Genomic DNA, 13,813 nt, shown 5'->3' with positions numbered 1-13,813 from the left:
TAAATTCTCTCGTCATATTGGAGATTTATGGGTTTTTATATATAATATATATATATATATTATCACTACATTATTTATGTGTTCGAATGGCGTTGTGCGTGTGTGTGTGTGTGTGTGTGTGTATGTTTGTTTATTGAGTATGATAGATTTGTGTAATATACATTCGACAGAAAATAAGAGTATCGATAACTCATGCATCCTCTCTAATTTCTACTTGACTACTATTACTCTAAAGTTATTTTAAATTAAATATATATTTCTACAACAATACTTACTGTATGATACTTTATTTAGATTTAAATACACATGCGATATAGTCCTCTGTATATTTTTGTATTTTTTTTTATAAGTAACTAATACAATATATTCCCCATGCTGCAGTCTGTGCTTTTGCGTCACGTTCCCCCCAAAATTCCCACAAGTCTATCTATCATCGAACTTTCTTCAACTAATTCAACAACATCAACTTTATTATTTTTTAGTGTTAAAAACACAAACAAACGCTTATTTTTCATTTTCACTTTTGTTAAATAATTTAATTTGGAGATGTGCTGCTATCTTACACATATTCACATAATATTTACATAGTAATTTATATAAATGATAAATTATGAGTTTATTTACATAAATAAATTAGGAAATATGAAAACTTTTTACATAGTATCTAAGCAATTAAAGAGAAAGTAAAGGAGCAAGTATCGTCAGTAATGTTTTGATGCTTGAATCTTCTTCAGACGTCTTGAGGTAAAATCAAGGAAGGAGAGAGGACATATTAAAAACAGCAACACATCTATATGGTCTAAATAATACTATGCTACTTTATGTAAATAATAGCACATACCTTTAGCGCAAGCTCCAGTTACTGGATCACAAGGTACACCTGTTGGACAATGTTCACATCCTGAAATCTGAACAGGATCTTGGTCTACACGTGAAAAAATTAATTCATAATTCAATATAAATCAAATAAACTAATGATGTATAATATTTTTCGAAAACTAAACGACAAAAACATTGCCTTACTCGCTAATATACAGTTGCATCCATCACATACGTAACCGTTCTGACAATGTGAATTTTTTTGGCATTGGCACACTTAAAAATAAAATTTAAAGAGGTTAATTTTTTTTATAATAATAATAAAAGAATATCACATGCCTATTATAATATAAATTTACCAGGAAGATTTTATGTCTTTATTTAAGAATTGTATAATTTTTAAATTATACATAATTAAAACATATATGTTTATAAACTAGACACCGTAAATAGTATTTAGTAACATTGGAAATTTTGTGGTTAAACCTTTATATTTCAGTGTAAGATTACGATACATGAAGAAAAATGAAAACACATATAAGGCAATCCTGACCAACATTAAAAAATAAACCAAATTATTTCATTGTGTTTGTGAAGCGTTACACCCGCGACAATAATATAACGATTGTGAAATCGTAGAACCATAGAATCTTGTTCACTAACCTAATAAACTGAGTAGACATTTCATTAGTATCAACTGTTTACGAATAAATAATAAAATAAATTAAATTGTTTTAATGAGAAATAAGAACATACAAGATGAAACGTGATGGCAATTATTTCAGAAATCACATCATATTAGCATTGTGACCTTGAAAAAATGACCTATAAAACGTTTATGAATTTACGTGTACCTGTCTACGATATTATGAGCATAAGAGAGGATGAGAAAGAAAATGTGTACACGAAAAGCTGTGTTTTTTTAATCTGAATTGATCGGAAAAATCGTCGTAATATTTCATAAATTTAACTAAATGCAGGTCAAGGTAAGATTAATGAGACGATAATGTCACTAAAATCTTATGATGATAAAAATTACGGTACTTACGTTTCAGGCAAACCGGTTTATGGTCTTGTACTTGACAGTCTTGTTGCGAATTACACGGGTTATTACGTTGACAGGGGTTTTGGCACTGATTCGCTATGCACGCTTGTTCTGGTGGGCATTCATAGTGCGCAGAGCATCCGGCCACTGAAATCGCCAAGCATTGTGTTTATAAAACAGATAAACGGGTAACACGAGGTGTTTAAATTCGATCGAATCCTACCACGGATTCTATCATATTAGAACGAACAAGCGTTTGGTGCGCGAGACAGTCCGTTGCGGACATGATCTTAAGAACGAGTCTTAAAGTCATGTTTGCAACGGTACGGTCAGCACGTCACCGTTTTATCACCGACACCAAAAGCGTATAATAATCGTATAAAAACACCAATCACCATTTCGTCGAGCCGATACTCTTGAGCTCAACAGTAAAACAAAAACCACATGGTAAAACGGTTGCTTAAGTAATACCATGACATAACAGAGTCAAACACATTTTTACCACATTCGACACGTTACGCGACCGTGTATCGGATACGAATAAAACGGCAGCTTTGCAGTAACAACAATAATAGTTATTTTTGAAAGTGAAGCGGACGGAATATGATGGAGGGAGAGTAGAATGTGTGTGTGTAATAGAGAGAGAATGAGTGAGAGAGAGAAAGAGGCACAGCACTAGAAGAACGGTCGTCTCCGGCGAACCTTTCCCGGCACACAGCGGCGCGAAGGTGACATGCATACGTTGTTGCTGCTCCGGAGCGCTGAAAGAAAACAAAAATTATGGCCACCAATCGAATGTCGATCGCGCACACGCGCAAAGATCCGGGACGAAGAAGGGTGAGGGGGAGAGAGAGAGAGAGAGAGTGAGAGAGAGAGAGATAAGAGCGCCGAGGATATCCCGTGCGCGAGAAGTGCATCGCACGGGGGGAGAGGTCGAAAGGAACCGCGGGGGAGTGATCAATTAAAAACAACATGTACCGGTGGAGGTGGCCGATTGCCGCAAGACTGGGGTTGTAGAGGGGATCTCCGTCGGGAGATTCTCGCCGCGCGAATGTGAATAGCCGGTGTAGATAAATTATACCGCGGCAGGCGGAACGCGCGCGCACTTTACTTTCACGCAGCTTAACCAACCGTAGCACGGTCGTAATTTGTGTACTATTCTTCTTTTTTTATTTGTTTATTTATTCATTTATTTTTATTTTTTTTTTTTTTTTTGTTTCGAGTACATGTGTTTACGTGCATTTTACTTTACACACACAGATATATATATATATATATGAACACGTGCGCCGTACAGTGAAAGTTATGAGTATACCGCCGCAATTAGTGCGCCGTCTCTGCGGTGTACGTGATTCTTCATTGTTATCATCTTTTTTTCATTCGTTCTTCTCTCCCGTCCCGTCGACGATCGCGCGGTTCCTCCGTCCACACATTGGTCAGCTGGTGCGGGCGCGCGCATCTGTGTAAACAGCGTAAACTCGCGCGCCGTTATCCGCCACGACCTTACGCAATCGTTCACGAACAATTACTGTGTCGTAGTGTGCGCGCGAGCATTTTCCCTACCGATCGTCTCGCACGTCCGCACGACGCACGTCAGCATCGGTGTACTCCCCGACAGCGATCCGTAGGTCGTACGCGGTCGCCGACGTTTGATCCTCGTGCGACACGAGTGCCCGAATCCCGAGCACCAGTGTCTTCCCGTAAAACCGAAGTGTACGCGATTATTCGTCGTCGCTCGCGAGTAACTCGTGGAATAACTGGACGCTTGCTATAACCATGCACTCGCCATAGCACTGGCAGTTGATCGTTCGCATGACGGTAATCGTTCCGAGTCAAAGCGGGCCAAACTGCACCCGCGCATAATTGCTCCCCGCACTGCTCGGGAACGATAAAAAATGATCGGAAACAATCGGATGGTAAACCGATAAACGTGAGACGCGTGATCTCGGTAATAGCTCAAACTCTGTGAATAATTGTCATCGCTCGTATTCGGCTTCGATTCCGATTGGTGTGAGAGGTCACTTCGAAGATGTTGCAAACAATCGGAATAGTCACTCGTGATTACTTGCGAATAGTGCGGGACGCCTCAACATGCACCTTCACGATGACGTAGCACCGGCCGTCTCACCGTTTCGAGTGCACGAATACGCGCGCATTGCACGGTGCACGCAGTGGCGCGTTATACAGCAATCGGCCGTCCGGAAAAAAAACGCGCGCGGCGTCTCCGGACGGCGAAAACCACTCGCGAATAAATAAACGTGACAATTTTAGAGATCATCAAGCGAAATAGTGCGAGTATAACAATGTGATGATAAACATTTTCCATGCGTGTCGTCGTCGTCGTCGTCGTCGTCGCGGTCGCTCGTGCATGCACCGTTTGGGACGACGACGGACGATCCATGCGTCGGCTGTTGCAAAAGCACAAATAGTCATCAAACTACAATAGAAATAATAATAATAGAACGAGTGCTAGAAGAAAATCAAAATCCAGCAACCACCCGCACGACACGGGTTCACCGGTTTGCGGGTTCGCAGCAAGAAACGCGCGCGGGACAGTGTTGTGCCGGGTATTTTGTATTGTTTGGGGTACAAACGACGTGTCGGTTTCGCGTAATCGTGAAAAACAAATAAGGCACATAAAAAAAAAAAAAAAAAAAAACGTAACCTTAATGGGATAAATTGTTCAGGTTTCACATATTTAGTATATAAGTGACCTTACATAGCATTATGACTCCGGAAACGACATGGATAAGACTGGAATATGTCCAAGACAGACGTCGCACGGAAAATGTACAGAAACCCGTCTCAGATAGACATTTTTATTCGGGTGTATGACAGAGTATATATATCCAAAACGACTGCACTGAAAAATTCGGTGAAACTTGTCTAGGACTGAATAATATGCCGCACGATTCCGTTTCTGACCGATTATCACCGTCCATAGTGTATTAATGGTTTAGCGGCACAACATGTCCCCCGTCGGCAGCAGTCTTCGTCGCGAGACTTAAAATCTTTTTTGTTTGATTTTTGGTTGTTTTGTTTTTTTTTTTTTTTTTGTACATTTACCTTTCAGGCATCCCGACTTTGAATCGGCGCTGTAACCGGCCGGACAGAATTTGCACACGGCCTTATGGCCTTCTACCCCGCACGGGGCATTTGCCGGACACGTAACGTTCGCGCAAGGGTCGACGCAAGCAAAGTTCACGCACGCCTCGTCCTCCGGGCACCCGGCGTCCCGGAGGCACATCGATGCGGTGGGCGCACAGTTGTCCGCGCACACACACACGGCCCGGTGGTCGAGCACCAGGCACTTTTTGTCGGCCGCGCACGGTCCGTCACCCCCGCCACCAGCGGCCTCACACGGGCTCCGGCACTGACCGTGGCCCGTACACCGCAAGTGCGGCGCGCAATCGCCGTCGACCCTGCACTCGCGTTCCGCGGGCGCGCAAGACAGCTCGCCCAGCTCGGTCACGGCGAACCCGTACTTGCACACGCACCGGGCCCGGTGGTTGCGCACCACGCACGCTTTGGGCGCGTCGCATGACAGCCCGTCGCACGGGTCCCGGCACGCGCCGTCCGCCGCGCACGCCCGCGACGCCGGACAATCCGCGTCGCCGGTACATCGGGACGCGGTCACGTCGTCGCCGGCCCGCACGCAACTCTTCGGATTCGGCGCGCACCCTATTGCCGGGTCGCCCGCGTAACAATCCGGGCACGCGCACTGCGCCCTGTGCAACACCGGCCGGCAAAGCGCGTTCAAGCCGCAAGTATCTCTCACGCTACACACGTCGACGCAACGTCCGTCGATGCACGTCTTTTCGTTTGCACACTGACCGTCGTCGACGCATTCGACCGCTGCGGAAACGCGTCATAAAAAAAAAAAAAAAAAAAAATAACAGCAACATGTCAGAATATGTACACACATTTATATGTACACGGGTATGTGTGTGCGTGCACAAGAGTGTGCGAGTGTGTTTTTGTCACAAGATGGCTGAAAATTATCTCCGATGTGCATTCGTATATTTTTATAATCGTTTCGGTTTGATTTTATATCGATTAGAGGTGACGCCGGATCGGTTCAAGTTTTCAATGCGGAATCAGCCATTGAATAGGGATGTGAAGGAGTAAAACGGATTTAAGTTGTGTCAAAATATTATTGAAAGCACGTTCGGTTTATCGAAAATGTCAAGTTATTTCGGTTCAACCGTATCATAAAACATTACACGACATTGCACGATATCGACCGCGTGACGCGGATAATAACCGTTCAGATAGGTGGGTAACAGGTGGTATCTGTAGCATGATAATCGAATGAAAAAAAATATAAACTCGAATAAATAGTATTCATTTTTGGCGATAATATGATTTGTATTTCGTAATTAGGCGTTTAGATCAGGTTGATTAGTTTTAAATATATAAGAAAATAATTGTGATTAAGATAAATTTTCGAATTTATGATTACTGAACCATAGTATTAAATCAAATAAACTATCGACTAATGAGCATTTAATTTGGTACACGTAAAAGGATTAAATGTTAATTTTAATTAGGACAATCTCTCAACTAGATGATAAAAGTGACGAAATTCTCTTTTCCATTAATATCATTATACTCTAAATATATATATATAAAGATGTGTAACATTAGCATTGTTGAAAGTATGAGTACATACAGTATTTTTGATGAAGGATTTTTAAAACTTATTTTTCTTTTAATTATAAATAAATTTTAATTGGGATTTTTTTTAAAAAAAAAAACAATGCACAGCTATATGTTTATAATATGTGGATGATAATATTAAGCCACCTTGTTGTAGATAAAAATTTACAAATACTTTAAAGTGATGGAAAGAACTGTGAAAGAATTTATTCTCACAACATGCCACTGAAATATGCCCAAGCAGTAAACCGTTTCAAGAAACCAAAAGTGACTTTCAATTACAATGTAATACGTTTTAAGCAAATCACGCTTCGTGCACAATAAATTACAATTGTTTATGTTAAACGTGTGAGTATAACGCTTTCACAGTTCCCTCCAATCTGAACATTGAGTATATAGGCACATCAAGTTCAAATACGATAATACTAAAATTTATTGGAGGGATTGTGATTATATATATATATAAATATATAAAATAGTTATCAACTCAATTTGAAACATGACATTCAAAACAATCATATTGGAAATTCCAGATTGGGGGAAACTGCTCATACTTCCACGGTTAACTTAAGTGTATAATATATAGAATAACAGTTCAGATTAAACTAAAACCATTGGTAGTAAAACAATATTGCACGACTTTAAAAATATATTTATAAATATATACAAAAGCTGTAGGTACCTAAAAATCATGCATTATTGTCTATCTACAAATTATTTTGTATATACATTTAATTAGATCTTGACTATATACATTACACAACTGATTTTGTCTAGAAGTAATAATAAAAACGGAATTCACAATATTCACAGCTCGGACCTGTGGAACAACCTATAAGATTATTGGACGAATTCTAAACACTTACCTTGTGTGCACTCTTTTTGGGGAGAACCGGTCATGCCTACTGGACATTGGCAAATGTATCCTCCGTCCTGGAGTAGACAACTGGCACCCTTACCGCAACCATTTGTTCGACAATCAGCCGGTAAATTTTTCATTTCACCTTATAATTATAATTTTTTTTATATATATGATCATTGCATTCCTCCTAAGATTTTTTTCTCTTACATTTCACATACGGATTTCCTGCGGGATATTCAATTGGGCAGTAGCATTTAGCTTCTTGATCGTTGACCGGTTGACAAAGTGCGTGTTTTCCACATACAACAGTTTTGCAGGGATCAGATCGCTGTTGAGCTTGGTCACATACGCATCGTTTACTAGGGTCACCCGTGCATCCTGGAGGACATAAACATTCGAAACCTCCAGGTATATCTTTGCATCGACTATTTTGTCCACATGGATTCGATGCACATTTATCTGCTGTACCTATAATTTTATATTATTTAATAACAATTTACAAAAAAATCTCTCAAGTATTTCTAGCTTTTAAAGTTTTAATTTAAAAATTGAATAATAATCGAATTTAGATTTTATTTTAATTAAATGGATTCATAAAGAGCGCCAAAGACAAGAGAAATTCTACATACAAGAAATATTATATTAAAATTATAAAGTAATTCAACTTCATAAAGATAATATCTTAATACTATAAATAACTAATTACACACCGTGAACAATAAGGATTATGAACTCTTACTTTTTTATCTTGATCTTATCTAATATGAATGCTTAAACCGTTTCATCAGTTTGGCAAGCATTAGTATATAATTTTTAACCGTTATGATTGTTTGTTTAAAAATATTTTACTTTTGTAGAAATTATATATTTTATAAGATCATTACGTAATACTTACCGGGTTTACATTCGAGTTGTGGATTTCCATAATATCCAGGCGGACAAGTACAATGAGCCATTTTATTTGTGACTCTACATTGTGCATTCGACCCACAAGCTCCTTGCTCCAAACATGGATTTCTACACACTTTATCAGAACCACATTTTTTGTTCGTTTCACAGTCATCATCTTTATCACAAGAGTATCTGATGCACTCAACATTAGGTTCTCCTTGGAATCCATCGGGACACGTGCATACAGCTCTATGATCGTTAACACGACATTCAGAATTATTTCCGCAAGGTATACTTGGCGCATCGCAAGGATTTTTGCATTTTCCATTTTGACATGAATGGTCAACAGCACAATCTACATTAGAACGACATCCAACTGTGCATACTCCATTCGTACATATATGGCCCTTAAACATTAAATTAATAATTGGTTAAATACATTTACCAAGTAAAATTTAACTTCAAGACATTACTGTTGGACAATCCGTGCTGGAACTGCACTTCGTTGTACATATATCTTTGTGACATATTTCTCCACATGAACAATCTTTATTGAACGTGCAACGTTTTATACAGTATCCGGTTTCTACATCACACGGACACGTTCCGTCACATTTTAAAATTGACTTAGTACATCCAATTAATGGATTTCCATTGTATCCGGTCATACAACTGCATTGAACTCCATGGTTGATAACTTTACACTGAGCACATGGTCCACATGTAGTAGGACTGTCACAGGGAGCTAAACAAATGTAAGTTTTTAAGTTATAACGAACGCTTTGAAACTATGTCTTAACTACCTCTGCATTGTTTGTCGATGCATGCTTCATTATCGTGACATGATGTATCACTATGACAACCTTCAATACATAAACGATTTTCGCATATCTGATTTGGACTACATTTTGAGTCTGAGTTACATACTGCTTTACAAATTCCGTTATGACATCGTTCATCAGATAAGCACTCCAAGTCCCTATAATAAAATTCCATGCATTATTATAAATATTTACTATTGTTTTGTGCACCAATAAATTATAATAATGTATAGCTATTTACGTTCGGCATACTGCTTGACATGTAGACGAATAGCATGTTTGACCTGAATTACAGTCACTGTTTCCTTTACAGCTAATCAATGGATATCTACAAGCAAGTAATGGATCACCTTCCAGTAGTAAAGGACAGCTACATTGTTTTTGATGGTTTGAAATAGAGCATAATGCATTTACACCACACGCAGTCGGAGATTCACATAAGTCTAAATTTAATATTGTTTATTTTAAAGAAGACAATTGTATACCCTTAATTTATTTTAATATTTCAGTTATACGTACCTCTGCACTTGTTGTTAATGCACGATCGATCAAATGGACAGTCGGTGTCACTTCTACAGCCAACATTACATACTAATCCACTGCAAATTTCTCCGCTTCGACAGTCATCATCTTTACGACATAATGGTTTACATATGGAAACTGACATATCGCATTTTTCGTTTCCATGACAACTGGCATCCGAAGAGCACACAGGTTGACAAGAATCGTCTTTACACGAGTATCCTGCTGGACATTCTTGATTCTTGTTACATGGTTCGGCCGGTGTTCTAACACATGCTACTTTAGCTGTGGGATTAGGAACGAATCCTACTCGACAAGAACACATGGCTCTTTGATTTGCCACTGTACAAACGGCATTAGGCCCACAGGGCATTGCCAAGCAAGGATTTGTGCATACGTTATCTCTACAAGACTCGACGGAAGCACAATCATCGTTTGATTTACAACCAAATAAACACATATTATTCAGACATATATGTCCCAAGAAGCAGTCGTTATCAACTCTGCATGTTACTAAAATTGTTATAATACATAAAAATGTATTAGTTAATATTTAGTGGAAAAATATTTTTTTATTGTTTATTTTATAAAAATATATAACTTACAAGCACAATGGTTTTTAAAACATTTTTCATTCAATGCACAATGATTGTCAGCTTGACAATCAGGTTGACATACCGATTGATGACATGTGCTATTAGGATAGCAATTTTCATTTGTTTCACAAGCAACAGGAACTATATAAAACAATAACCGTTTAATAAATACATTTCACAATTTTATTATTTGTGTATAACGTACTTCTGACACATTCGATTTCACTGCCACCCGTAAATCCAGCGGGACATGAACAGTGTTTAACGTGATTAAACACTTTGCAGTTAGCATTTAATCCACAGGCTCCTTGTCTCTCACATGGATTATTACATTGTCCTTGTAAGCACTGTTCAGATAAACCACATTCTGCATCTGATTGACAAGATGCTAAAAACAAATTAATACATTACGTGATGTAAAATGAATTTAAATGAAATAAATAATTATAAACACTTACATTTACAAGCTCCATTATAGCAATACGTATTACTTGGACATTGTTGATTAGAAGTACATGCCACAGCTCTAGGTCTACATCCAACATTTAAATCATTTGGATCTCCTTGATATCCCGAGTGACAAACACAAGATCCGTAATGCGTTGACGTTCCACATTCAGCATTCGGACCACATTTCACTTTTTCACAATTGTCTTGACATTTAGGAATACCATTGGTTTGAACACAATGTGCTGCTGGTGGACAGTCTTCATCGATTTGACATTCAACCGGTGAATAGCAACCATCTTTATACGGATCTCCTACTGTTCCAAGCGGACAGAGACATTTAAAAGAACCTCTAGAGTTATCACACCTAGCTCCTGGCCCACAAGGTGATGCTTCACAAAAATCTAATACATCACAACCAAAGTATGGATCTCCGGTATATCCTGGTTGACAATAACAAACCTATAAAAATAATTATTTTAATCAATTTCATCAAATACAAAAATTACAGTTATTTTTTATTTATTTATTTATTTATTTTTTTTTTTTTTGATTTTTAGAAATACTAGGTACTTATTATGGTATATTAAGAAACGTATATACTTGTTGGTGATTTTCTGCAGAGCACAAAGCATTTGGACCACAGGGGTTGTTTGCGAGACATGATATTTTACACATGTGATCCTCACATATTTTATCATTTGTACAATTTTCGTTTTCATAGCATTCTATCTTATGACATCCTATATGTGGATTTCCGTGGTAACCAGGTTGACAATTGCATATTGGTTGGTGATCAACTGCTGAACACTCAGCATGTCTTCCACAAATAACTTCTTCGCAAATGTCAATGCACTGAGTCTACATATGATCACAAAATTAAAGTAATTACGATAATTAAATATAAAAATATATTTCTGTATATTTTGAACTACCTGTCCAATTGTATTTGTCTTACAAACATGCGTATCTTCACAGTCATTGTTTGTAAAACATCGGAGTTCTTGAACGCAAATATTATTCAAACAGTATTGATATTCAGGACAAGTCATGTTTCCGTGACAAGTAGGTTGGCATATACCTCCAATGCAGAGCTCATTACCAACGCAATCCCTGGCTAAGTTGCACTCCACTATACAAATTAAGTTACATTAAATGAAATAGTTATTCAAAATACTGTATGTAATTTATTGTCTTAATACCTGTACATATTCCATTGTTACATTTAGTTGCAGTAGGACATTGACTATTAGAAGCACAATATAATATAGAAGTGCAGCCTAAATGAGGATCACCTGTATACCCTGCTTTACAGGTACACGTAGCAGCGTCATTTTGTATACTACAGTCTGTATTGTCTCCACAAACTTTTGGTACAGAACACGGATTAACGCATTTTGAGTTAACACAAGCTTTTCCCAAAATACAGTCATTATTGTTTGTACATTCAACATTTAAACATTCCACCTACAATCCAAATACACGTGTTTACGTTATTCAAGTAATTTTAAATCATAATTTGTATAAACCTTAGGATCTCCTTGAGTTTTTAAAGGGCATTGACATTGAATTTCATGATGTTGGACTGAGCAAGTTGCATTACGACCGCATACTTTATTATCTTCGCATGGGTTTTTGCAATGATTTTGATGACAAATAGCACTTTCTGGACATTCATCGTTAGTGGTACAACTGTTTGGATAGTGACATCCTTCTGCATGTGGATTACCCAATAATCCATCAGGACAAACACAGGTAAATGATCCTGGAGTATTTTCACATATTGCGGTCTTATGACATGGGCTTTGTTTACATTCATCAACATCTTGACACTTTCCATTTTTTAGTTCATAACCATTATAGCAAGTACATATTCCTTTATGCTTGTATGCCTTACAATTTCCATGTCCACAATTTATTAAATCACAAGGGCCTGAATTATAAAGTGATTACATTTCATTATTGTTATACTTGAATAACCTACAACTAAATTATTTACTTACTGGTGCATTTATTACTGCTTGTTTGGCACATTTTTTCGTTTGGACAATCTTCGTTAGTAAGACATTGAACTTTAAAACAGCCTACGTTTTTATCAAAAGCATCTCCTAAATATCCTGGAGGACATGTACAAGCTGTAACATGATCAACCATTTGACACAATGCATTATTTCCACATGCATCGTTACATATTTCTGTACATTTTCCTTTTACACATGCCAAATTTGAGGCACAATCCTCATGGTTTTTACATTCATTAGGCTTGTTGCATCCAGGTTCAGTGTAAGGATCCCCTACTTTTCCATCAGAACATAAACATTGAAAAGAGCCGGGAGTATTTAAACATTTGGCACTTATATGACATGGGTTTTGCAAACATTCATCAATATCATTACAGCCAGAGGGTGAACTTGCAAAGCCAATACCACATCTATAAAGAAATAGTTTATTACAATTGTTGGTAAAATATATATGATAAGTTGATTATTTTTTTTATATATTACCTGCACTTGTTTCCAATGCAAATTTGACTAAAATCGCAATCAGAATCTGAAGAACAACCTGGTCTACAAATACCTTCTACACAAACTTCTCCGGTTAAGCAATTACTTGCTGTAAAGCAAACTTTTTCACATTTATTGCTCGTGCACCTTTCTCCTTCAGCACAATCCATTCCACTCATACATACAACTTTGCATATGTTTCCATTACATTCATGTCCCAATCCACATTCAGCATTATTATGGCATATACTATTTGATCGAACACAAGATTCTTCAGGGACAGGATTTGGTTGAAAACCTTTGTTACAACTACAAACAACATTATGATCAACAGCGGTGCATTTTGAATTTATTCCACAAACACCATCACGTTTACATGGATCTGAAATTGTTTTTTTATTATAAATATTTCACAAACAAATAAAATAAAATGTATTGTAAATATCAAAAACGTACTTTGACATTTAGCGTTGATGCACGATTCATTACTTAAACAATCCTTATTACTCCGACATCCCAATGTACATATTCCATTTATACACGCCTGTGATGACATACATTGAGAATGTCCAGCGCATGGAATTTCGCATTTATTTTGTACACATCTTTCACCAGTAGAACAATCGTCAATGTTTCGACAGACCACT

General features: G+C 37.6%; 1 protein-coding gene across 1 annotated transcript in view; it reads right to left on the bottom strand.

Annotated features, from left to right (window-relative positions):
- LOC112684289 overlaps nt 1–13,813 on the bottom strand; it is a 68,399-nt gene that overhangs the window by 13,613 nt on the left and 40,973 nt on the right. Inside the window, exons 25-45 of the mRNA XM_025555718.1 lie at nt 13,623–13,811; nt 13,167–13,548; nt 12,666–13,093; nt 12,192–12,595; nt 11,865–12,129; nt 11,598–11,794; nt 11,266–11,523; nt 10,674–11,124; nt 10,421–10,603; nt 10,225–10,356; nt 9,617–10,132; nt 9,339–9,540; nt 9,080–9,255; nt 8,750–9,021; nt 8,281–8,683; nt 7,593–7,853; nt 7,390–7,527; nt 4,931–5,719; nt 1,868–2,011; nt 1,024–1,095; nt 842–925 (exon numbers count right to left, since the gene is read on the bottom strand). Coding sequence (XP_025411503.1) covers nt 842–925; nt 1,024–1,095; nt 1,868–2,011; nt 4,931–5,719; nt 7,390–7,527; nt 7,593–7,853; nt 8,281–8,683; nt 8,750–9,021; nt 9,080–9,255; nt 9,339–9,540; nt 9,617–10,132; nt 10,225–10,356; nt 10,421–10,603; nt 10,674–11,124; nt 11,266–11,523; nt 11,598–11,794; nt 11,865–12,129; nt 12,192–12,595; nt 12,666–13,093; nt 13,167–13,548; nt 13,623–13,811 — 5,946 coding nt within the window. The remainder of the gene's footprint in view (nt 1–841; nt 926–1,023; nt 1,096–1,867; nt 2,012–4,930; nt 5,720–7,389; nt 7,528–7,592; nt 7,854–8,280; nt 8,684–8,749; nt 9,022–9,079; nt 9,256–9,338; nt 9,541–9,616; nt 10,133–10,224; nt 10,357–10,420; nt 10,604–10,673; nt 11,125–11,265; nt 11,524–11,597; nt 11,795–11,864; nt 12,130–12,191; nt 12,596–12,665; nt 13,094–13,166; nt 13,549–13,622; nt 13,812–13,813) is intronic.

This window comes from Sipha flava, unplaced genomic scaffold, assembly GCF_003268045.1.
Source record: "Sipha flava isolate LNK unplaced genomic scaffold, YSA_version1 104_pilon_pilon, whole genome shotgun sequence".
Lineage (NCBI taxonomy): Eukaryota > Metazoa > Arthropoda > Insecta > Hemiptera > Aphididae > Sipha > Sipha flava.
The sequence above is the reverse complement of the archived record's forward strand: the minus strand, read 5'-3'. Positions and strand labels throughout refer to the sequence as shown.